At 49.3% G+C, this 21,330-nt stretch overlaps 6 protein-coding genes across 6 annotated transcripts; 4 read left to right on the top strand and 2 right to left on the bottom strand.

Annotated features, from left to right (window-relative positions):
- Positions 1-3,695: 3,695 nt before the first annotated feature.
- HOO65_040641 (Inositol-pentakisphosphate 2-kinase) lies at positions 3,696-5,736 on the top strand (the record flags this gene model as incomplete). Its single annotated transcript, XM_071002685.1, has 3 exons — positions 3,696-4,383; positions 4,472-4,885; positions 5,012-5,736. The coding sequence occupies 3 exons, from the start codon at positions 3,696-3,698 to the stop codon at positions 5,734-5,736; spliced, it is 1,827 nt and encodes a 608-aa protein (XP_070859484.1).
- A 2,948-nt stretch (positions 5,737-8,684) lies between these two features.
- On the top strand, positions 8,685-10,701 carry HOO65_040640 (Mitochondrial distribution and morphology protein 34; the record flags this gene model as incomplete). The annotated part of the gene is made up of 2 exons (XM_071002691.1): positions 8,685-8,951; positions 9,106-10,701. 2 exons carry the CDS (start codon positions 8,685-8,687, stop codon positions 10,699-10,701), a joined length of 1,863 nt encoding a protein of 620 aa, XP_070859483.1.
- An 853-nt stretch (positions 10,702-11,554) lies between these two features.
- On the bottom strand, positions 11,555-12,663 carry HOO65_040639 (Protein AF-9 -like protein; the record flags this gene model as incomplete). The annotated part of the gene is made up of 2 exons (XM_071002905.1): positions 11,555-12,312; positions 12,423-12,663. The coding sequence occupies 2 exons, from the start codon at positions 12,661-12,663 to the stop codon at positions 11,555-11,557; spliced, it is 999 nt and encodes a 332-aa protein (XP_070859482.1).
- Positions 12,664-13,813: 1,150 nt separating this feature from the next.
- On the top strand, positions 13,814-14,840 carry HOO65_040638 (MIOREX complex component 2; the record flags this gene model as incomplete). Its single annotated transcript, XM_071002940.1, has 2 exons — positions 13,814-13,914; positions 14,222-14,840. 2 exons carry the CDS (start codon positions 13,814-13,816, stop codon positions 14,838-14,840), a joined length of 720 nt encoding a protein of 239 aa, XP_070859481.1.
- A 100-nt stretch (positions 14,841-14,940) lies between these two features.
- On the bottom strand, positions 14,941-15,813 carry HOO65_040637 (Pre-mRNA-splicing factor syf2; the record flags this gene model as incomplete). The annotated part of the gene is made up of 1 exon (XM_071000699.1): positions 14,941-15,813. The coding sequence occupies one exon, from the start codon at positions 15,811-15,813 to the stop codon at positions 14,941-14,943; it is 873 nt and encodes a 290-aa protein (XP_070859480.1).
- A 3,070-nt stretch (positions 15,814-18,883) lies between these two features.
- On the top strand, positions 18,884-20,885 carry HOO65_040636 (Kelch repeat-containing protein; the record flags this gene model as incomplete). The annotated part of the gene is made up of 3 exons (XM_071002692.1): positions 18,884-19,103; positions 19,171-19,864; positions 19,919-20,885. 3 exons carry the CDS (start codon positions 18,884-18,886, stop codon positions 20,883-20,885), a joined length of 1,881 nt encoding a protein of 626 aa, XP_070859479.1.
- Between the last annotated feature and the right edge of the window lie 445 nt (positions 20,886-21,330).

Below are 21,330 nucleotides of genomic sequence, written 5' to 3'. Positions count from 1 at the left end.
AAAAAAGGAAATCCCCAGATATACCCTAAGCCCAGAAGTAGTGGGGCTAACCCCCAACTTCCCCACAAACATTCGTTCCTCTGAAAAACCTGCCACGCTTCCTGAAGTCGTGAAAATCACGAGAGCAAGACGGCAGCATCCAGTGCAGCCTGGGAAAACCCCCCAAAGACGAGAAAAAACCAGACTGTGTGAGCATCCGAGGGCTCGTGGTATATCCTTCCACTTTTCTGGTGGCCGCTGCCTTGCGCGTGTGGATGAGGCGCCAGACAGCCCCCTTTCTAGTGACATGCCACAGTCACCAGTCTATCCGAGGACAGAGGAGCGCAAGAAAGAAAACAAAACAAAAAGAAAAAAAGGTGCGGACTGTGTGAACTCTCAAAATTCAGTCCTGAGCGTGAAGGTGAACTCCTTGAGTTGGAGTGGTGTTGCGGCGATGAGGAGTTGGCGATCGCAAAAGTTGTCGTGAAAAAGGGGGCGAGTCGACGACGAGGTTATCCTCAAAGTTGGGTAAGTGCGGCCTCAAGGCTCCACAGCTCATTGTCAAGATCCATGACAGAGTCAAAGAAGAAGAAAAGAATGAAAGACGCTTATCAGTGTCATAGACGTCGTCCTCCAGCAGCCCGGAAGAAGGGGAGGCACCAGACCTCAAAGGTACCCCCCGGAGGGTTGTAAGAGGGAGAGTTAACGTAAGGGTGGTGTGCCGGCAAGGCCCAATGAGGACTTCATAATATGTGATAGGATGACATCATTTCGCCGATTCATCAGGCAAGATGGCCGAGCGGTCTAAGGCGCTGTGTTCAGGTTCTTCTCATCGTACAAAAGCCTTCGCAGTGGAGCAATCCGCGCGAGTTCGAATCTCGTTCTTGTCAACATTCTTTTTGCCCTTCCAGCAGGTTTCCTATCATTTTTAGTTTTGTTTGCCACCTGGGTCGATGTCTAGTGTAGCGGTGAAGAGCAACAGAGTAAGGCGTTATTTTTAGATCGGGGTGACATGACGCCTATTCGACAAAAGGAACAAGGCATTGCTTTTTAGGCTCTCATATTTTTCTGTTTGTTAGGTCTGAGATGAGTGTTTGTTTCGTGGAGGGGGGGTAAGAAAACGGGGCTTGCGTAGGTGCTACATGCATGCATGTAAAATGTGCATGCGATGCTCACGTACATATATACATACATATATAGAGTTAGAGAAACATGGGGATGGCTTAGGCCGTGGATTGGCTTTGCATTGGGCATTGAGATTAGGCTTGATATCCGTCATGTAACATAGTATCCTCCCTTACATATATACATGTAGGTGTGGGCTGTGGGCTCAAGTTCAGCTTATTTCGAAACAAAAAACACAGTTAACCTTGGCAGTTTGCTCTTTTTTTAGGGGGAAGAGGAGCTGGATTTCAGCACAGCCTAGTCTTTGATAGGTAGAGATGCGGAAAATATGCAAAGAAAATACTAGTGAATCGTTTTTGCTTTTTTAGGTGTGTTACATAGTGCATGTTGGTTTATGGTACGGGATGGCATGGCATGATTGAAGGAGGGGGGAGACCGACTTCGAACTTGGTCCACCGCCAATCCGAGGGTTTGTTCCTTGGTGGCAACATTTGCACCGATGAGACCCAGTCGGAAGAAGTAGAGAAGACACAAAGAAGCAAATTTAGGTTTACTGGTGATGTCACAGGTGCAACAAGGGTTCTAGTTTGACCGATAAGTCACAAGGGCAGCTAGAAACCAGCACAGACTAGCAAGTAGTTGTAAAGAGAGGAGAGCCAACCCTGTCGTAGACGCAGCTGAAAACTCCGCGGCAGCCAATAGCAAGGGCAAAAAGGGCTCGAGAAGCAGGTTTAATTTCGATTGTTGGTTGAAGAAGGATACGGGAGAGGGATGACTTAGTATGTACGATGACGAAATAGAGAAGGGGAGGGTAATGGTAGAGGACAAGACTGGGGTGGTGTTGAGCCGCATGATGTGAAAAAGCATACGAACAGGGCAGAGGCACAGGTCAAATGATACAGGGCAGAATTAAGATGGAGGATATCCCTTTAGAATCAACTTGGAGAAAGATGGTTGTAGTGGTGTTCTTGAGGACAAAGATAAGCCAACCCTTATCCAATGGCCCTATAACCCTTATGTAGTATTTCAGCTTCGGCTCTGCCCTGTGTCACAACCCACTCTTGCGTGTTGGCCTTCTCTTTTCGCCTCCTCCTTTCTCCTCATCAGACCACACCCTCCATTCCTCTCTCCTCTGAAAGAAGAGAACCGGAATGTTTCAATTTTGATCCGGCGGCGAGAAAAGAACAAGACGGACAAGACCAGCAGCCAGAACAGGACAAACAAAAAAGGGACATGAAAGAGGCCTCTGGGCTTTTGACTAGCTTGTGGTTTTTTTTCTCCCAAGTTGTCATGATGTGACCTTGTGATCAACAAACAGACGGGGAGGAAGAGACAGGGGAAAGATATGGGCAGAAAAAAAGGCAGAGACAAGCCGGCGCTTGTTGGTAGTAGTGGTGCCAGCTGGCTTTATGCAGGCCAGACCAGGCCCAGGCCAGGCTAAATGGTAGTAAGGCTGTGCCTAGTAAGCAGCTTGATTTGTCTGGCTTGTTGTCTGTTTGTACGTCTCAAGTCTTAGCCAGCTAATGTTCCCTTTGTTGATTGAGTGTCTTGGAGCCAAAGGAACGACGACGGACAGAAGAGAGCATCGTGACATGTTTTCTTTTTTTTTAAAATTTTTTTTCAACCCTCTTTGTCACTTTGTCACTTTCTCACTTTATTTATTCTGTTTCTTCCCTTTCTTTCCATCTTTCTTTCCTCTATATTGCTTATTCTCCAAGTCTCCCCGATATTCTTTCTACCTACTAAACTTCGCCCTAACATATAGCTGGCCTAGCCGTCCTTAGTGCTCTTCCACCTCTTCTAGCCCGCTAGCCTTTCGACGCACTTGTTCATCAATTTCCATTCAAGCACCAAAACAGCGCCGAGTTTACGGGACCTTTCCTCCCAATAACCTAATGCGGATATAGCTATAGTTAAGCCCGCCGCTAAATTTACAGTGGTCCAACCCCCTGGGCTGTCTATTTTTTGTCCCTTTTATAGAGTCTTTTTCTTGCCTCTCATCCTCTTGTCTTTGCCGCCCTTCTTCTTTCCTCCATCTAACGCCTAGCAACGATCATCCTGGCACAGCACACAGAAGACGAAAGAAGAGAGGGAAAAAAAAATATAAGGCCGCTGGGCCACGAGAAGGAAGAGACAAATAACAGCCAGAGGTTTGAAAACTCAGAACTTTCTTCCTTTGGTTCTTTCTTTCTCCTTCTCCATCCTCATAACAAACTCGCAGACTAAGACTGTTAAGAATCCGGCCTTCATATACACACCCACGCACACACACGAACCTTTCAAACCCTTGCCTCTTTGCTGTCTCTTTGTGGAGATCAATATCAGATCGGATTAGAGATCAGATCAGATTGCCAGCTACCGGCACAACAGGGAGAGACGGACAAGCCAGAACAGAGTAAGAGCCAGCTAGGAGGCGAAAAAGAAAAACAAAAAGACGCATCTTCTGTGCTTCTTCCCCTTCCTTGGTGTCCCTCATTTGCCATCCTCCCATTTTGGCGGTGCCCTTCTTGGTCTGAGCCCAAAGAGCACCAACACTGAACCTCTTTCGCTCCATCACCTCATTGGCCCTTTCCCTCACCTATTGCCGGCATATGAATTTCGTCTCCGCCTTCCCCTTTTGTCTCCCGCCGCATCGCCACCCATCTGCGTTGTTGGTCCAGTCCTTGTCACTGCTCGCACCAAACCTCTACTACAGACAACCACAGCCACAGTCGCAGCTACAACAACAGCCGTTGTCTGCTGGCAGGGTTGCTGATGCCGTAGCGCCGCCCGGGCTCGATCCCGTTGTTGTTGTTGTTGCTGCTGCTTCTACCGGCACCGGAACTGGCGCTGGCCCCACCCCCGTTGACCCATGTGAGCCCGACACTACTCTCGCTGTCGCTGTAGCCGTTGCCGCTGCCGTGGTTGCTCTGTGTCTGCTGTTTTTGTTCGCCTATATCACGCATTGTCTTGCTCGTCTCACCCCCATGTATGGCCGTCGTCGCGGCTATGGCCACACTCACTCGTCATGTGATGGTGACCCTGAGTCATCCCCATTTCTGGTTTCTCTATCTTCGGCCCCGCTGTTGGCCCCGGTCTCAAGCCGTTCATCTCTGGTTCCTTCTTTGATATCTTCTCTTGTGCCATCCCCACCCTCCAAATCACCTCCCACTGACCCACCTCTCATTATCCCGCCTGGCACAAGAATCACCGAGTTCATGGGCGAGGGTTCTGCAAATGTCGTTGTGCGCATCGAGATCCCTCAATCATGCAGCCCCCAGACAAGACGACAATTTCAAGGTATGTAGCACACACCTGGGTTTTCTTGATTTGGCCCCTCAGGGTGCTATCACAAAATACTCACAGACACCCAAATTCACACCCACAGGCAAACTCCTCCGCTTGCAAAAAGCCTCTAAGCATCCGGAAAACCGCCCTTATCCATACGCCACACAGCATGCTTATTTCCAGGACCACATCGTGCCTCTTTTCCCCAAGGCCGATGATCTCATCTCCCACGAACTCGTGCTTCTAGACCGAAACAACAACATCATCAACCAGGCCCACGCTTTGCTGGACCTAATGGACCAGGTCTCATCTAATGTGCAGCATTCGCGAAACCAACACCCACCCACACCCGAGATGCTACACGAGTCCGCTGCTCTCATCCACCCAGATGTGCTTCCAGAGGAACAGCGAGAACGCCTAGGCCACAGCAAGATTAAACGCCGTAGCAAACAGTTCATCGGGTCGAAGCTGGCCTATGTCGAGTATGGCCTGCTGGTTGAAGACATGAGCATTAGTGAGTTTTCGCCCACCATTCAATCTATGGCAGGATAAAAGAGGAATAGGCGAAAAAAAAAAAAAAAAGAACCCCCAAAATGGGAAAACAAAAGTCTTATACTAACCGTCCCATCGTTTATCTTAGACCATGATGAAGACGGAATTCTCGTCGAAATCAAGCCCAAATGGCTTCTCCAATCCACCAGTGCCCCTCCTGCTAGTGCCCGCTGCCGTAATTGCGCTATTGAGCTCCGTCGTGCACGCCAAGGCCGTCTGAAACAGAGCCGGCCAAAGCCATGCCCGTTGTTGCTCATGTCTGACAACTGGCGCCATCGGCGTGAGTTCATGGCTCAAATGCTAGTCGCTGTGGAGCCAGATGAGTGGTACATGGAGCCGCTGATGCGCTGGGCAGGTGGTGTGCCCCCGCCAGGCCCGGAGTCCAAGTCCCAGCCAGGGTTGGGGCCAGGCCCAAATCCGCTTCTCCTACTCCTACGTGATCTTCAGGGCCAGCTTGATCGCAAGGGCCCACTGTGTGCGACGGAAGAGGACAACGCTGGGTTTCCGCTGGCTATGACGATGCGGGATTGCAGTGTGTTTATCCGCGTAGTGCGCAAAGCGATCGGAAGATTGTCTGGAGAAGACTCTTCGGGAAGCTCCGACGCCCCCGTTTCTCCTGCAGAATACTCCATCTCAGTCTCGGCCAAGATTGGCGATCTTGATATGAAGAATGCAGGTGCCAAGCTGAGCTACTGGAAACGCACTGAGCTGGAGCTCTTACATGACGATGCTTATACGGATGAGGATTACCAGCTCAAGCATCAGTGTGGACTTCATTTTTCGACGCCGCAGGCGGGGTTGGAGAGAAGTTAGAGTAGGACGGGGGACGTGGAAGGGGGGATTGGAGGGGCTTTCTTTTGTTGTTTACTTCTGAGGGTGGCCTTTCTTGCTTAGTTGTCTGCTCTTTTCATGTGTCCATGACTTTTTTCTTTGTTTTTTTTTTGGTATATTTCATTCCCATTTCTCTTTGGGTTAGCTAGATGGCTTGGGTGGTGGTTAGTTTTGGCTTTGGCTCTTCTGGCTTTTTTTCCTCTTGTTTTTCCTTTTCTTTCCTTTCCTTTCCTTTCCTTTCCTTTCTTCTTCATTAGAACCCCGGTGGACGCAGGTCCCGTTGCAAAGGCAATACTTTTATTCTTTTTTTTTATATCTTTTGCATAATGCTGGAATATGAGAGGATAGGGTGCAATGCAATACAATGCAATGCCATGATGTGATAGTATAACCGTTGTACACACGGACGAAAGGGTCTTTGATGTTTCAACCCACTCTTGTTTTGCTTTGAGCGAGTTTATGCTTCGTCGCCCTCATGAATACAAGCTAAAAGAAGGGGGATGTTGCAATATTGCAACCTAGCTCTTGACTATGACTCTATCTCACTTATATTGTCTGTGTCCTGTGACTGTACTGCACCGTGCTGTCCATGCTTTGCCACTGCAACGCCATCTGAAGACCCTAAAGAAAACAAATCGAGGGGGCCTTAATGACTTGCATACAAATGGCTGTGCGTTGCAGATTCCATTGGGGGGAGGAAGGGGAAAGGGAGGGGGTGAGGGGGGGACCTTCTCGGTTAATGGGAAGAGGAGGGAAAAGCAGGGCTAATGTTGGATTCGAGGCGTAAAGAGGATGATGACTACATGGACTAATGGGGTTGGATATGTTGGATATATAGATAAGTATGTCATATATCATGCATGTTTAATGTGTAGATGTATAAAAGACTGTAGATATGCATTGAAGCGAGAGCAAGATGGTTGTTTTTGGAGGTTAGGCAGTAAGAGGGACAGCGAAGGCCGGTGTTCCCTGACCTCGTATCCCATCTCTCTACCTCCAGTTCCTTCTCTATCTCTATCTACTCTGCTTCACAGCCTGTCGTTTGCGTTGGTGGCACTTTTACTTGCCTGTCTAAAACAGCGCTCGAGCGGCTTGTGAATGATCGATAGAAATCACAGAGATGAAACATGGCCGGATTGGCTACCGAGCAGAAATAACAACAACTTGAATATATTTAACGTCTACAGGGAGCAGAAATAACACTCCCTTGTCTTTTGTATGGTGCTAGGTTTCTACAGCAATACGACGGGCTATAAAGTTTTGGCGGACGGACCAAAATTTATCACGACTTCAGTCCGGGACGGCCCGGTTCGGAAATCTTTCGTAATCCGAAAAACCACCCGAATTGCCAAGTTCCCCTCCGAATCCCGCCCGGTTAGCTCAATCGGTAGAGCGTGAGACTCTTAATCTCAAGGTTGCGGGTTCGACCCCCGCATTGGGCTCAATTCCCAGTGCTCCAGATCATCTGGATAACTTCAGAACCACCTCCGGGATATTTTCTTTTTTCCTATTTTGCCGGCTCGGGTAAACATTGGCATAAGGCATAAACAAAAGAATTGGCTTGGTAATGGGAGGAAGAGGCATGCTTTTGGTTTTACTTCCGGGCATTCCCGCAATTCTTACTGATGGCCTGTGAAAAAGGAAAAAAGGGAAAAGAGAAGGGGAAGGGGGCCTTGCAAGAGTTTGTATTAAACGCCCTGGGGCTTGTGAGGCTTTTGCAAGCCATTATTTCCGAGCAAGAGAATAAAAAGGGAAGGAACTTGCTTTCTCGTTTAATTGTCAGTTTTTAGTGTATTTTCTTTTCTGACCTGGATCTAAGCTGCTGGCCAATAGGAAGCGAGAAAACTAAACAGGAACGAAGCTTGCCTCTACTCAGGTCAGGCCAGGCAAATCCCAAGCAAGGAGAAAGAAGTGAGCTAGTTTGTCTTAGGCCTTGCCCACCTTGGAAGTGGAAATCAGGCACGAGACTGCGAAGAAAATTTTAGGTGGGGAATAAGAAGAGTGAGAGGAAAAGGGAGAAGGCGGGGAGGGAGAAACGGAGGAAGAGATAGCGAGAAGCAGACCGGAGCTGTCGGGTTGCTGCTATTGTGTGCCTTGGAAGAAGACGCACGTATTTGTACTGCAACTAACTAATTTGATTGTAGTTAGGCGGCTTGTGCCCAGTGGCTGTTTTTGTGTATCCAGCCTCTCCTTTCTCTGAACTGCGAGTCTGTGTTACAGTCTGGTGGTTGTTTTCTCGTAGCTTGTACCTTGTCGCTCAGCCCCAGTTCTGCCAGATTTCTGCCGCATTGTTTGTAGCGCCTTTCCGGGGTTCCTTCTTAGTTTTGACGGAACCCTTTTTTTTTTTCTCCCGGGGCTTCGAATATTTTTTTCTTTTTTCTTTTATTTTTATTTTTTTATTTTTTTTTAATTTTTTTTAAAAAACATTTTACTCCCTTGTTCTCGTTACCTTGAGCTGTCGGAGAGTACCAAGAAAAACCCACCTTTGATTTCCTCTCCTCTTCTTTTTTTCCTATTGTTTACCTCGATTTATGTTGTCTTCCTGTTTGCTGCTTCTTTAGGCACACAAAAACACATACAGAACATAGCTGCCCACCTTGCCCCCACATACGAAGTACCGCCCAGCTTTTTTTGTGCCGACTTGGTCCATCTTTGGGCTTCACTCAAGAATATCACTAGCACCACTAGCCAATCGAGCCATCAATTCCACTTCAACAACCCATTACAAATTGTCGTCACCATCGGACTGCTGTTCCGTCGAGAAAAGAATCAAGATCAAGCTCGGCTCACGTGCTGCTGATCCTGGCTTGCTTCCTCTCACTGTCGTCTTGGTCTGGCCTCGGACTGTCCTTATGCCTTGCCTTGACTTCGCCGAGTAAGCCTGACCTCCGACTCCTGATCTCGACATCTTCGAATCCTCTCCGCCAGCCATGGCCTTCAACTTTAACTGGTCGCCTCTGACCGCTGATGCCGACTTTTACAATCGTGCTACGGATCTCCTCACCACTGCCCTGAACAAGTCGCCCAAGCCACCTATTATCGTCGATGATATCTTTGTCACTGAGCTCAACCTAGGCTCTGTGCCGCCTGATCTTGAGATTCTGGAGATCGGCGACATTGCTGAAGACCGCTTCCGAGGTATCTTCAAAATGACGTATTCTGGCGATGCCTTTTTGACCTTGCGGACAAGGGTACAGGTATGGCCTCTCCTAGATGCACCTTCCGCCTGTCTCAGCCGGGCTCAGGTTTCCTATTCTCTTCCTGTCTATATCTGCCCGCATTTCACGCTGTCTCTAGCTCTCTGCAGTCCTCTCTAGCTTGGTCACTAATTCTCATTATCGTGCTCTACAGGCAAACCCTCTCAACACCTATCTCTCATCAAAACCGAGCTTCACCTCTCCTAAGCCTCTTGCTGCCGCCTCCGGTCTCACCATCCCTCTCTCCATCACTCTGTCTGAGATCAAGCTTTCAGCCTTCATTATTCTTGTCTTTTCCCGCCAAAAGGGCCTAACCCTTGTCTTCCGCAATGACCCTCTCGAATCGCTCAAAGTCTCGTCAACATTTGACTCTATCCAGTTCGTGCGCGACTACCTCCAGCGTACCATTGAGGGCCAGCTTCGCACCCTCATGATGGATGAGCTGCCTGCCATTATTCACCGCCTCTCGCTTCGTTTGTGGTGTAAGGATCAGCTTCCCAAAGAGGATATTGTCGGATGTTCAACATCACAGTCGACGGCCTCACCAGCTACCTCTGACCCCACAACCGCCAACTTTGAATCCGACCCGCTAGTTGAGGAGCCCGCCATCAATCCCCTAGCAACCCCTCCACTAGACCCAGTCGATTCTAACGGCAATGTTGTCGATCCTCACGAGATCTCGGCCTTCTCCATCAACGACGGTCAGCCAGTCCAATCCCTCTTTTCTCACCACAGCCTGATGTGTCTAGCTACCCTCACCGACTCGCCACGGACTCTCTCACTCTTTACTCCCGGCATCAACGACACTCTTTACCGTGCTTGCCATGGTCTGCGTGACCGTCCCGATGGCACGGCCACTGCTGCAACGGCAACCCCTAGTCTATCCAAGCAAAATTCGTACACTGGCAATTTGACCAGTTTCGCCGCCCAGTCATCCTCCGTCTCCACCACATACAGCTTCTCTGACAGCAGCAGCACCACCCAGGGCTATGCACCGTCCCGTTCTAGTGGCGGGCTCCACTCTCCCACCACCGGTCTAGCCCTAGGCTCTGGCCGCACATCACGAACTTACCAAAGCCGTAAAAAGAGGAACCGTGTTGTTAATCTACGCAAGACTCCCTACCCTGATGCCGATGTTTCATCAGCTGATGGCTCATCTTCCATTCCCGACTCAGCCTCATCCACCGACAAAGATATCCCAATATCTATGTCTGAGCCCATGATGACCTCATCCATTGCTGAAGAGCCCTCAGACCCCATCGAGCTCGACCGCCTCATGGCAGCCGTTCCATCTGCGTCTGCATCCCTTCTCGGTCCCAGTGCTTCTCTCTCTCCCATTTCTACAGCTGCTGCAACTACTAGCCCCTCAGCTAACGCTAGCGGGACATCCACACCCTCGGCAAAAGTCCGCTTCGACGCCCTGCAAAGCTCCCTAGCCGACTCACCCACCTCTCCGAATGGCAGCAAAAAGCCCACTGCTGCACCTGTCAACCCCACTGCATTCTCCTCATTAGCTGCTGCTCTTAAAGAAAGCGAGCGTCTCAAGGCTCACGGTGGTGCTGCCATCATGTCCACATCTTCTCCTCCAGAGACTTCTTCGGTCATCCTTGAGCAAGCGTGGATCAGCAAAATGGCCGGTGAGATTGCACGCAGAGTGTATGAAGAGAAGAGTCGTCGCGATGGGTTTTGGGATGATCGCGAGAGGGCATCCAATGGTGAAGATGCACCACCAGCTTATACTGCCCGGTAGGTGATTTCTTTTAGAGAAATAGGACAGCCGGCAACTACACCATATCTTTCTTTGTTTTCTTCTTCTTTCTTCGCTTAGACCCTCTCACTATCTTTTACCTTCGTCTTCTGTTCATCCGTGTTGTTTTTATCACTCTTTTCCTCATTTCATTTCTTTCTCTTCTTCGATGATGAGTTTGGCTTTTGCACAGCGAAAAATTAGTTTCATTTTTCATTTGTCTTGTCTTCTTCTTTTTTTTTCCCCTGGGCAAGTTTTTTTTTTCTGGCGTTTTATATACGGTTCTTTTTTTGTTTCTTTTTTTTTATCTTGTCTTGTTAGACGTACTACTCCCTGCTCTCTCCCTCTCTTTCACTCTCAGTTATCTCCTCTCCTTTTCAAAATCCCGCTTATTGCTCATCTTCGTTTGTATTGCACCAAAAACAAACTGCTCTCGCAGTTGTGTCTCTGTTCTTTCCATGTTGTTATATATCTCCAATACTGAATCCATACATACATATTTATATACATAGTATCAGGGATCACTTCATACACACGCATTTCATATCTCTTTTTCTTCTTATAGCGGCGTCATCAAATCGCCATGTGCATGCATGTCTTAATAGTTCTGTTGTTCCTATGTTATCTTGTGCATCTATTTTCAATGCCAACGCCGCTACGCAACACTCTGCTCTCAGTCCAACTGCATATCAATCCCTTCCTCTCCCACATCCGACCCTAACGTTACTACTGAAAGTCTTCGTCCCCGTGTTGACCTCACGGACCTCCTTGCTACTGCCGTTGCCCATCCTCCACGCGATATCCCACCACCACCACCTCCTCCTTCAGGACCAGCACCAGCAGGGATCTCAGCGCTCTACGCTTTTCCCGTCTTTCCAGCACTAGCCGTTTTCCCCGAGCCCATCACACCCCCCACGCCCGCACCCTTAGACTTGGCCACCAATGCGGCCTTTGCATTCTCTTCCTTGAGCTTCGCCAATGCTGCCTCCTTTTGACGCAATTCTTCTTGCATTTTCTTGGTCAGGGCTGTGGCCTTGAGTGCCGCCGCCTCCAGTCGAGTCATCTCTAGCTTCTCTGCCTCACGACTAAAAGGCGCACCGCTCTTGATGGCTACAGGAAGCAGAGCTGAGCGCTCCCACACGGCACCGCTATGTGGGTCGGGCAATGGGGGCATTGTAGCTGCCGCTGCTGCCGCTGCCGCTGCCGCTGCTTTAGTCTTGCCCTTGCCCTTGGTCACGGTTGTAGGTGTCGATGCTCCTGATGCACTCCCGGCAGTTCCAGATGCCCCACTAGACTGAGCTAGTGCGATGGCAGCTGCAGCACCACCAGCAAACCCTTTAGGATGGGCACCCTGGGTTATATGGTCATAGAAGGACTCGTAGGGCTCGTTAAATAGTTGTTCTTCGTAGATCCAAGCCTTGACTTCGCCATTTGGCACACGCATAGCTTCTTTTTCCTCTTCGGTTCGGCCATAGGGGTGCAAGCGAAGATGATGGTACAGGGTTTGCGGCTTCTCGCCCGACTCAGCGACATAGTAAAGTTTCAATGTGATCTCGAATTCTCCCCAGCCAGTCTCATGAACGACGAAGGGCTTTCCAGGCTCTCCTTCCACCACTAGATAAAGAAGATACGTGTTAGTGAAACTATTCTCAAATTTGGGGAGGAGAGGGTTACAGGTACAATGTCTAGTTGATCAGCTAGCCAGGCCCTAAGGAAGCACGTACTCCGCACATGATTCGGAATCGACTCATGCAGCTTAAACTGCACACGGCGCAGCCAATACGTGATATCCGTGTCGTCAATGCCCTTGATAAATACCTGCCACGAGTGTGTGTGGTCGTCTGGCACGCCGGGTGGTTTTGGGTTGTGCTTGTCGTCAAATGGTTTTGCTGTCGTGCCGTATATAAAGGGCCGGTGCACCTGAACGCCCTTAATGCGTTTGCCCAACTGTGTTTGTGGCGCCATGGCAGGCTGGATTTTAGTGAGTGTGCAGGCAGGCACAAACGGGAATAGGCAGGGTCGTTGAGTCGAGAGCTAGATGCCCAGCGCAGCAATCTGTCTGAGTCGGTGTTGTTTTAGGGTGTCGTGCTAGCTATAGCCATAAAAACTGCGACTTTTGTTTAGCGCATGTAGATGTCTAGTCGGCGTGTATCTCGAGAGAGGCGCTTTGTCGCAAAGCCACTCACAGCCTTGCTATAGGGCAGAAGAAACAAAATCCAAGCTATCACGATCTAATAAATGTGACAGCTGTCTGTATGTTCTGACAGCTGGCATAGCTCTAGCTCTTTTCGAATGGATTTGTTTTGATTCAAAGGCGGTGAATAGCCTTTTTTTTTCCTCAATAAAATTCTGCCGGGAATATAAACAAAGCTGACCGCTCCAATAGGTGTGGAGAATCATGTCATGTCGAGGGCAATTTGAGTGATGCGTCACGCGAAGGTGAAAAATACGAAGTCCTAGATAACCCGGCCGCGATGAATCATTTACTAAGAAAAAGCGAAATGGAAAGTTAGTTGTCTTAAGAGAGCTCCTAGTATCGACATGGAAGCCAAAGATTAAGAAACGGAAATTATTGCTGGCGGATTAATCTCGTCTTCGGAGGACGCGATGATGGGCTTTGGTGGGGCTAACGGCTTAGAAGAGAAAGGCTAAAAAAGAGTAAAGTTGCTAGAAAATCACTGGTAGGAGAAGCTATGTTATATTATACAGTAGAAGAGATTATTTCAGTCAAGTATTGGTTCGTTCTTAAGAGAAAACAAAGGCAAAAAAAGGCTATGAATATGACCAGAAATCTATCTATTCGAAGCATAGGTACTGTCAAGTGAGTTTGTTTCTTGTTGTCTTTATTGTTAGTTGTTGGGAGACGGGCCCCACATGAGCTCCGGAAACAACCAAAAAAAACAAGACAACGCACCTTGTTCTTGCTTTTGCCCTACAGCTTTTCAGGCCTAAGGCAGATTTTACAGCTATCCACAGCTTATCTTTACACCGCAGTGACCACTACAATTTCATCGCTTCTCTCACAACTACCGGAGCTCTCAGCTGCATCGCTTCCACAAGAAAATTCCCAGCTACTCTCGCTGCTTATTCTCTCCATTATTCTATCTCGCCCACCATGGCTACTAAACGCATTGTGGTCTGTGGCGGAAACGGCTTCGTGGGCTCGCGCATCTGCAAATTTGCCGTAGCCCGGGGCTGGGATGTCATGTCGATTAGGTAAGCTGGTCTTGTCCCTCTATTTCTCTTTCTGCAAATCCCGGCCTAAAGTCCAACCCCACTCCCGGACCACCCAGCCTAAATGCCCATCTCATTTTCCTTGTCGCGTTTCCGGACTAACCCGCATCTGCCACGTTTCTCGTTTTTCCCCAACAAACAGTCGGTCCGGACAGCCACGCTGGGACGCAGTCTCTGCATCCTCCACTGCGCCGTCATGGGCTCGCCAAGTCTCATGGGAACGGGCCAATTTGTTAGATGCCACAACGTACCGCGCGCTCCTGACCAACACCGACTATGTAGTGCATAGCATGGGCATTCTGCTGGAAACAGACTACAAAGGTCTCGTGCGAGGCACAGGCGGTGTAATATCAGGTCTACGTGGGTTACTGGGCGGCGGTGGGACGAATCCACTAGAGCGTGGCGGTAGTTCACGGTCTACATCGGCATCGTCAGGAGTGGGCAGTCAGCCTACGTATGAATCTATGAACCGCGATAGTGCCATCACACTCGCTCGCGAAGCAGCTGCAGCAAATGCCAAGGCATTTGCTTTTATATCAGCCGCGACGTGTCCGCCAGGCGTGCCTACACGCTACCTCAGTACAAAACTCGAGGCCGAACAATCTATCAGCAAGGAGGAGCACCTCCGTGGCATATTTATTCGGGCACCGTTCATGTATGACTCATCGCGTAAGCTGACTCTAGGTATTGCGGCGGCAGCAGGCGCGGCGCAGTTTTTAGATGGTGCAAGCAAAGGCTTGTTGAGCGGGGTTTTAGGCGATAAGAATAAGCTGGTAAAGCCGCTGTTGGTCGATACGGTGGCCCAGGCGACGGTGCAGGCGCTGGAGCAGGAAGATGTGTCTGGGGGTGTGGGGGTTGAGGAGATCGAACGGCTGGGGGAGAAGTACTGGCGGCAGTCGATGCTGTAGTAGACGAGAAAATAAGATGGTGGTATATTGAATATAGTACAAGCAAAAAGAAAAGAGAAAAAGAAAGGAAGATAATTAAGCCAAGACAAAGCTGCTGTCTCTAAATCATAGTTCCCCGCTCGAAGCTGTCTCGGATCTCAGCTGTGTATTTGTTGTAGAAGCGGGCCAGTTTCTGGTTGAATTGCTTGTTCTTTTCGTTGATGTAAGTGACATCGCCATCGTCGCCGTTCTGGGCCATGCGATCGCGTCTCTTTTTCAGGCGCACTTCCTCGGCGCGTTTCATATCAGCCACAAGACGATCGACGGCAGCCTTGTCAGGCTTGTTAGTCGCAAAAGAAGTAGAGTCGGCAGTCGAGTAGAAGGAGCCGTCCTTGTCAATAGCGATGAGCTCGCCGTCCTCAGTCTCGACAATGTCAAGACCACCGGCCGCTGCGGCCTTTTCGATGGCAGCCATCTTATCGCGCTGGTACTTGTCGATATCAACGTCGATGTTTTGCAGCTGGCGCTTGTAGGTCTTGTTGCTCTCGGTACGGTGATCCTGGAATGCCAGGTTATCACGAGCAGCTGCCTTTTTCTTTAAACGCTTATCCCAGCGATCGCTCTCTTCGACAGTCCAGTCCCAGGCACGCTTACGCTCAAAGTCGCCGCCGGCGTCTTCAATATCTGCCTTGAGTAGCTTTTGCGAGGCAATTGCATGCTTGCGGGTCAGGGCCGTCAGCTGGGAGGGGTCCTGGGCAGCCCTTTGTGATTCCTTGATAGCTTCGTCGAAGTTTGCTTGGGCAGAGGACTTGGTGCGAGCCTGGAGAGCCTTAAATCGAGCACGGCGTTCTTCAGCCCGGGCGGCACTAGCAGAGACCTCCTGAGAGGGGGCAGACGAGGTGTTGGTGGCAGTATTAGCGGCAGTGGCGGTAGGGGTGGTTGTATCGACAGTATCAGCCAGAGGGGAAGGTGAAGTTTTGTCGGCGTCAGCCATGGTCGCGTGTATGTGAGAGAAAGAGAAATGTATTGGAATCGGATATGAGTTAAAAATAAAAAAAAATACAAGAAGAAGCAAGAACGGACAAGGTGGTAAAATAGGCGGATTGTTTAACTTGTCTTGGTTCTAGTTGGCCTGGTGGTGCAGTTGTGTATATTTCTCAGCCTCACTCACATAGATGATGAAGAAAATAAACGTAAGGCTGAAGATGATGCCATGTACTATTTGCCGGTATTCAACCGAAACATGCATTTGTATAACCCTGCACGTAACGTTTAACCCTATAGTAATACAAACGGAGAAGTTTCAACCCAACCAGATTTGGTTTCTACAGATTGAGTTTTGACATGCAACATGATTGCTGTATGTGGGATAGATGAACTAACATGGGTACACGTGAGCAAGGAGGAGAGAGGGGAAATATGCATGTAATCTTGGAAAATACGACATGGATAAGATTGGAAGGGATTGGGAAGGATGGGATGGCAGCATAAACAAGATGGTGTGTAAGCTGCCGATTTAAGAGGGGGGGATCCCTAGTCTGGACTAGGGGAGAGAGCCTTTTTTAGAGCAAGACGCAAGACAAAACGGCACGACTACAAGCGAGACAAAGGAAGGAATGGAATCGAGAACAGAGCAGCGAAGGGCAGAGAATACAAACAAGGACATCGACATAGGGAGAGAGAGGAAGAGGGAGAAGAAGAAAGCAAAAGAAGCGAATAATGGAAGAGGAGGGCAAAGGAGTCGTAAGCTGAAGAGAGCATGTGCATGGTTTTGGTTAGATTGAGTGCATAGAGGGGCGGAGGACTGCAGGAGACAGGAGGGACATAGACAGAGGGCTACCCATGAAACAAGGCAGCAGCAACATGGATAACGAACGTTACATGAGGGGCAGGGAGAGGTAGATAGAAATGTAAACACAGGGACGAACGAGGAGGGGTGGGCGAGGCGGACTCGGGACAGGGTTGTGAATGGCACTCTTTGGTAGCGCTAATAACTGGTATGGATTGCGAATCGGCGCTACGAGGGAAGGCAACGGGGGATTCAGCGGAGGCGCTGCTGTTGTGCATGACTCGATCGGATGGGCTGAAGCTGTTGTGCGCCGCCGTTTATGTCTTTGCCATCTCTTTTTATGTATGATAGCGTATTGTGCTGTACTGTGTACTGTCGTGTTGGAGTGTGGGCCTAAACGTAAGACGAGGGCCCGTGTGGGGGATAATCAGGAGGAAAAGAGAGGAAGAAGAAGAAGGAAAAAAAGGGCAGCAAGGCTGCGGGAAGAAGGCCAGGCAAGGACCAGGGCAAGGCCGGGGCTTATCATGGACGGCGAGACAGGACAGGAGAGACCAAGACAGAGGAACAGAGGGTAGCCAGACAAGAAGGACGCCAGCAGCGAGAGCACAGTGCCAGCACAGGTAATCTGCAAGAGAAAGTGGATGCGGATGATTTGCGTGTTATGACGCGGGATGACCGCCTCATTGAGAAAGGAGACCGAGAAGAAGGGCGAGCATGAAGAGAGAAAAGATTTGACACGTGTGTATTTGTTTTCTTTTTGCTATTATTGTTATTATATCGACGGGGGGACAATAGAGCAGATGGACAAGGTGACAAGAGCAAGACAGAAACAGAGACAGACAGGCAGAGGCGGAGATAGAGAAAGAGGAAGTTTTAGACTGGTGGGGATATTGTAGAGCAAGAGGAGAGCAAAATAAGAGAATTAACATATAGCAATTAACAACAGGCAATAGCATGCTTGGGAAGAAGGCCTGTCAAGAAAAAGAAATACACTCCACTTTTCTCAAGACAGTGGCCAATGGGTGGCCGATCGCTGTGCGAGATAGACGAGAAGAGGAGGAAAAATTGTAGGAAGGAGGAAGGAAGGAAGGAAGGAGCAAGGAAGTGAAGGAAACAAAAAAAGAAGAACAGAAAATAAAAAAAGTATTATAGGGAAAGAACAAAAAAAAAGAAATAATTAAAAAAAGAAAGAACAGACGTGCATCTCATTCGCTCATTTGCTGTGTCGTGTTGTTGCCTTGTCTTCTCTTCAGTTGCTCTTCTTCCTGTCTTCCTGTCTTCCTCTCTTCTTTCAGTCTCTTCTGCCTCTCAGCATCTTCTTCTGGGTAACTGCCTCCATTATTGACATTGGCCTTTGTTTAATTCTCTCCCATTTTTCTGCGCGTCCCTGTTTCTGTCTTCGCTCCCTCTTTCCTTCTCTCCATTCTTCTTCTGTATTTTCTTGGTGCAGTGTTTTCTTTCTTCTTAATTTTTTTCTTTTTATTCTTTTTTATTCCCCTTTTTATTGCTTCTTTTTCTTCTTCTAGAGAAGCAACGCCGGGAAAAACCATCGCTGGCTGTCTTTCTATGTCGTCGTCCTGACAAGTCGCCCGTCAACTCTGCGGCATCCGTCTGCTTTGTATTGCTTTACATCCGAATTCCGACAGTTCTTTCAAGCCGCCCGGCCCGTCTTTCCCTCTACCGCCTCTTTGTCTGGCCTCTCTCTTTGGCTCAGATTTGCTTCGATCGACAGCCCGATCGACACTCGGATCGGCAGATTCTTCGCCCCTTTCTCTCTCTCTCTCTCTCTCTCGACATCCGCCAGCAACCGCTCTTGTCGTCGGCATCATTACCATCACTGCAAGCTCTTGCTTCTCGAGCCCTCCGTTTTTTGCGCCCTCGTCTTGCTTATACAAACACAAGCACACGCACTTCCTCTCATTGGTCCTGGTCCTCGTTCGCGCCGGCTCCCAGAAACACACACACGAATAACGTTTTTTGCTCTCAGTCTATTTCCCTGCTAGTCTCAGCCCTAAACGGCTTCTTGTCTTAGCCCTAGATTTAGTCTTTCCCCTCGTCAAACAAGCGCTTGTCTATCACCAATTCGCGCCAATTTCTGACAGGGTCGCTATTTTTGTTTCATTTACTATCCTTTATTTGTTTTCTTTGTTTGCTTTGTCTCCTTTGTTTAGGCTTGGCTTCGATTATCTCACTGTTCGAGCTTTTCTCGTAGCCAGCCTTTCTCTCTCGCTCTATCTAGTCTCCTCCTCTGTCCTCGCTGTTTCTCCCTCAGACCATGGCTCCCTCGTCGGCTAAACGCCGCCTCTTCGGTTATGTTTCTCTTGCTACTCTCCTCCTCCTCGTCCAGCCCTCCATTCAAGAATACGACCCCGTTGCCAACTTTTGCCGGAGATGGGGCCACCGGACAACTGTCGTCAATGACGTTCTTTACATCGATGGTGGCATGCTCAATTGGCCGTCTAATAACGCCGACATCCTGCCCACCAATGTGACAAGTAAGCTGACTGGCCTCCGTTGCTCCCTTTGCCCTCGGGCTTCCATATGCTGACTGCCCCTGTCTAGATACATTTTTCTTCAACCAACCCCTCAAGTCTTTCTCTGCCTCGGCTGGAATGCCCCAGCTCTACAACAATATCACAAAACCTGGATCCGCCCCGAGCACCTCGGGCGGGGCTCTCTGGGGCGATTCAGTTAATAACAAGCTCTACTTTTATGGCGGAGAATATACTGGCCAGCAGCCTCCGCAGTCCCTCGCTCTGTGGTCCTACGACATCTCAGCCAACAACTGGTCCACTGTTGCCTATGACAAGCAATTCCGTGTTAATGGGCTTAGCTATGGAGCTAGCGCGTCTCCTCCAGCCTCTGGTATGGGTTACTACTTTGGTGGTTGGCAGAATAACGCCACCGTAGCTTCCTGGTCTAGCTCTGTGCCTGTTGCTACTGCAAATCTGCTTAGTTATGACATGGATGCCCAGTCTTGGCAAAATGCATCTGCTCCCGATGATGGCCTGCGTCGCGCTGAGGGTGTCATGGTCTACCTACCGATGAGCGACCAGGGCATGCTTGTATACTTTGGTGGAGTCATTGACCAGTTTGCGAATGGCACCATTAAGGCCCAAGAAATGGACTCTATTTTGCTCTATGACATTGCCAATGCACGCTGGTACACTCAGCGCGCATCTGGCGATATTCCAGGCAATCGCCGACGTTTCTGTGCTGACGCTGCCTGGGCCAAGGATCGGTCATCTTATAACATGTAGGTCCCCATGTCTTCTTTTCATTTTTCATCCGTTTTTCTAACCGCTTCTAGTTACCTATATGGTGGTGCGGGCATTGACGACGACAGCCCCGGCTACGACGACAGTTACATTCTTTCCATCCCATCCTTCAAGTGGATCAAACTCTACCAAACAGTCAATGGCAACAACCAGCACTACTCCTCCAGCTGCAACATGGTCTCCAATGGCGCTCAGATGCTCATCATTGGCGGTACTTTCCCCGCTACTTCTGCCTGTGACGTGCCCCAAAAATGGGGTACTCATAATCTTGATACTGGTGTTAATAACCCTAATAATGCACCTTGGTACACTTACGTTCCTACGAAGACTGTCTACCATGTCCCTAGTGACGTTGTTTCCGTTATTGGCGGCAATTCCTCGGGCTCTGCCACCCTTTCCGTTCCTTCCGGCGGCTTTGACCATCCCGATCTTGCCAGCTATGTCACTCGCACTGCCGCCTTGCCTACTCGCACCCCCACAAACGGTAGTCCTGCTACAGCTCGACCTTCGTCCTCCCACGACGGCCCGCTCTCTAGCGGCGCCATTGCCGGAATCTCTATCGGTGCTGTTGCTATTGTATTGCTGCTGGGTGTTATTGCTTTTGTCATGCTGCGCCGTCGCCTCATGGCCCAGCGTTCCCAACAACCCGCTCTCATTCCCTTCATGCCTACCCAGCAGCAGCCACAGTCATCATCGCCTGGCATGGCTACGGCGTGGGTCAACCCGCAGCAGCAGCCACAGCAACAATACGGAATATACCCCATGCAACCGTCCTCATCGCCTGTTAGTCCACAGTCGCAAATGGGTCGTATTCAAGCCCATGATGCCGTTTATCTTGCTGCCCAGCAGCGCTTACCCGCTGAGTTGCCTACCACTGAGACGTATAGCTACCAACCACCACAGGATGAGCCGGCCCAGCTATCAGGTGACAGCCCAATTTCCTCATCAGACGATGGAGACGTTCTGCACGCTAAAGACCGGACGGTACCACCATGTTAATGCTCTTCATTAGACTGTTTTCATTTCATTTTTCTTTGTTGCTACTGCTTCTGCTGCTTCAAAACTGGGGAGGGGACGAGCGTTTCGCAAGATCGGGTTGGTGGAAGAAAAAATTATAGACATTTTGGTGAGCGAGCGACAGGGAGCCGACGGGAAGGAGAGGGGAGGGGAAGACAGTGTGCATATGGGTGGCAGAGCAAGAGAACGCCTACTCTTTGGTTTCTAGTTCTCTTGATTTGTCACGGTATTGCATAGGTTCTCTCTTTTCCTGCTTCTTACTTGTTGATGTCTTTCCTATGCTTTTTTTTTCTTTTTCTTTTTCTTTTGCTTTGGGTTTTTTTTTTGATTTCCTCTTTGTTTCTTTCCTTTCTCTTGGTGTTGATGTGTTTTTTCTAATAATACCACGTCGTTTATGATTTCCCCTCTTTCTTTTCTTCACTTCTTT

This window comes from Ceratocystis lukuohia, assembly GCF_044167205.1.
Source record: "Ceratocystis lukuohia strain C4212 chromosome Unknown Supercontig4_pilon, whole genome shotgun sequence".
In the NCBI taxonomy this organism is placed as follows: Eukaryota; Fungi; Ascomycota; class Sordariomycetes; order Microascales; family Ceratocystidaceae; genus Ceratocystis; species Ceratocystis lukuohia.
Note: the sequence above shows the minus strand (reverse complement) of the source record. Positions and strands in the feature narration are given on the sequence as shown.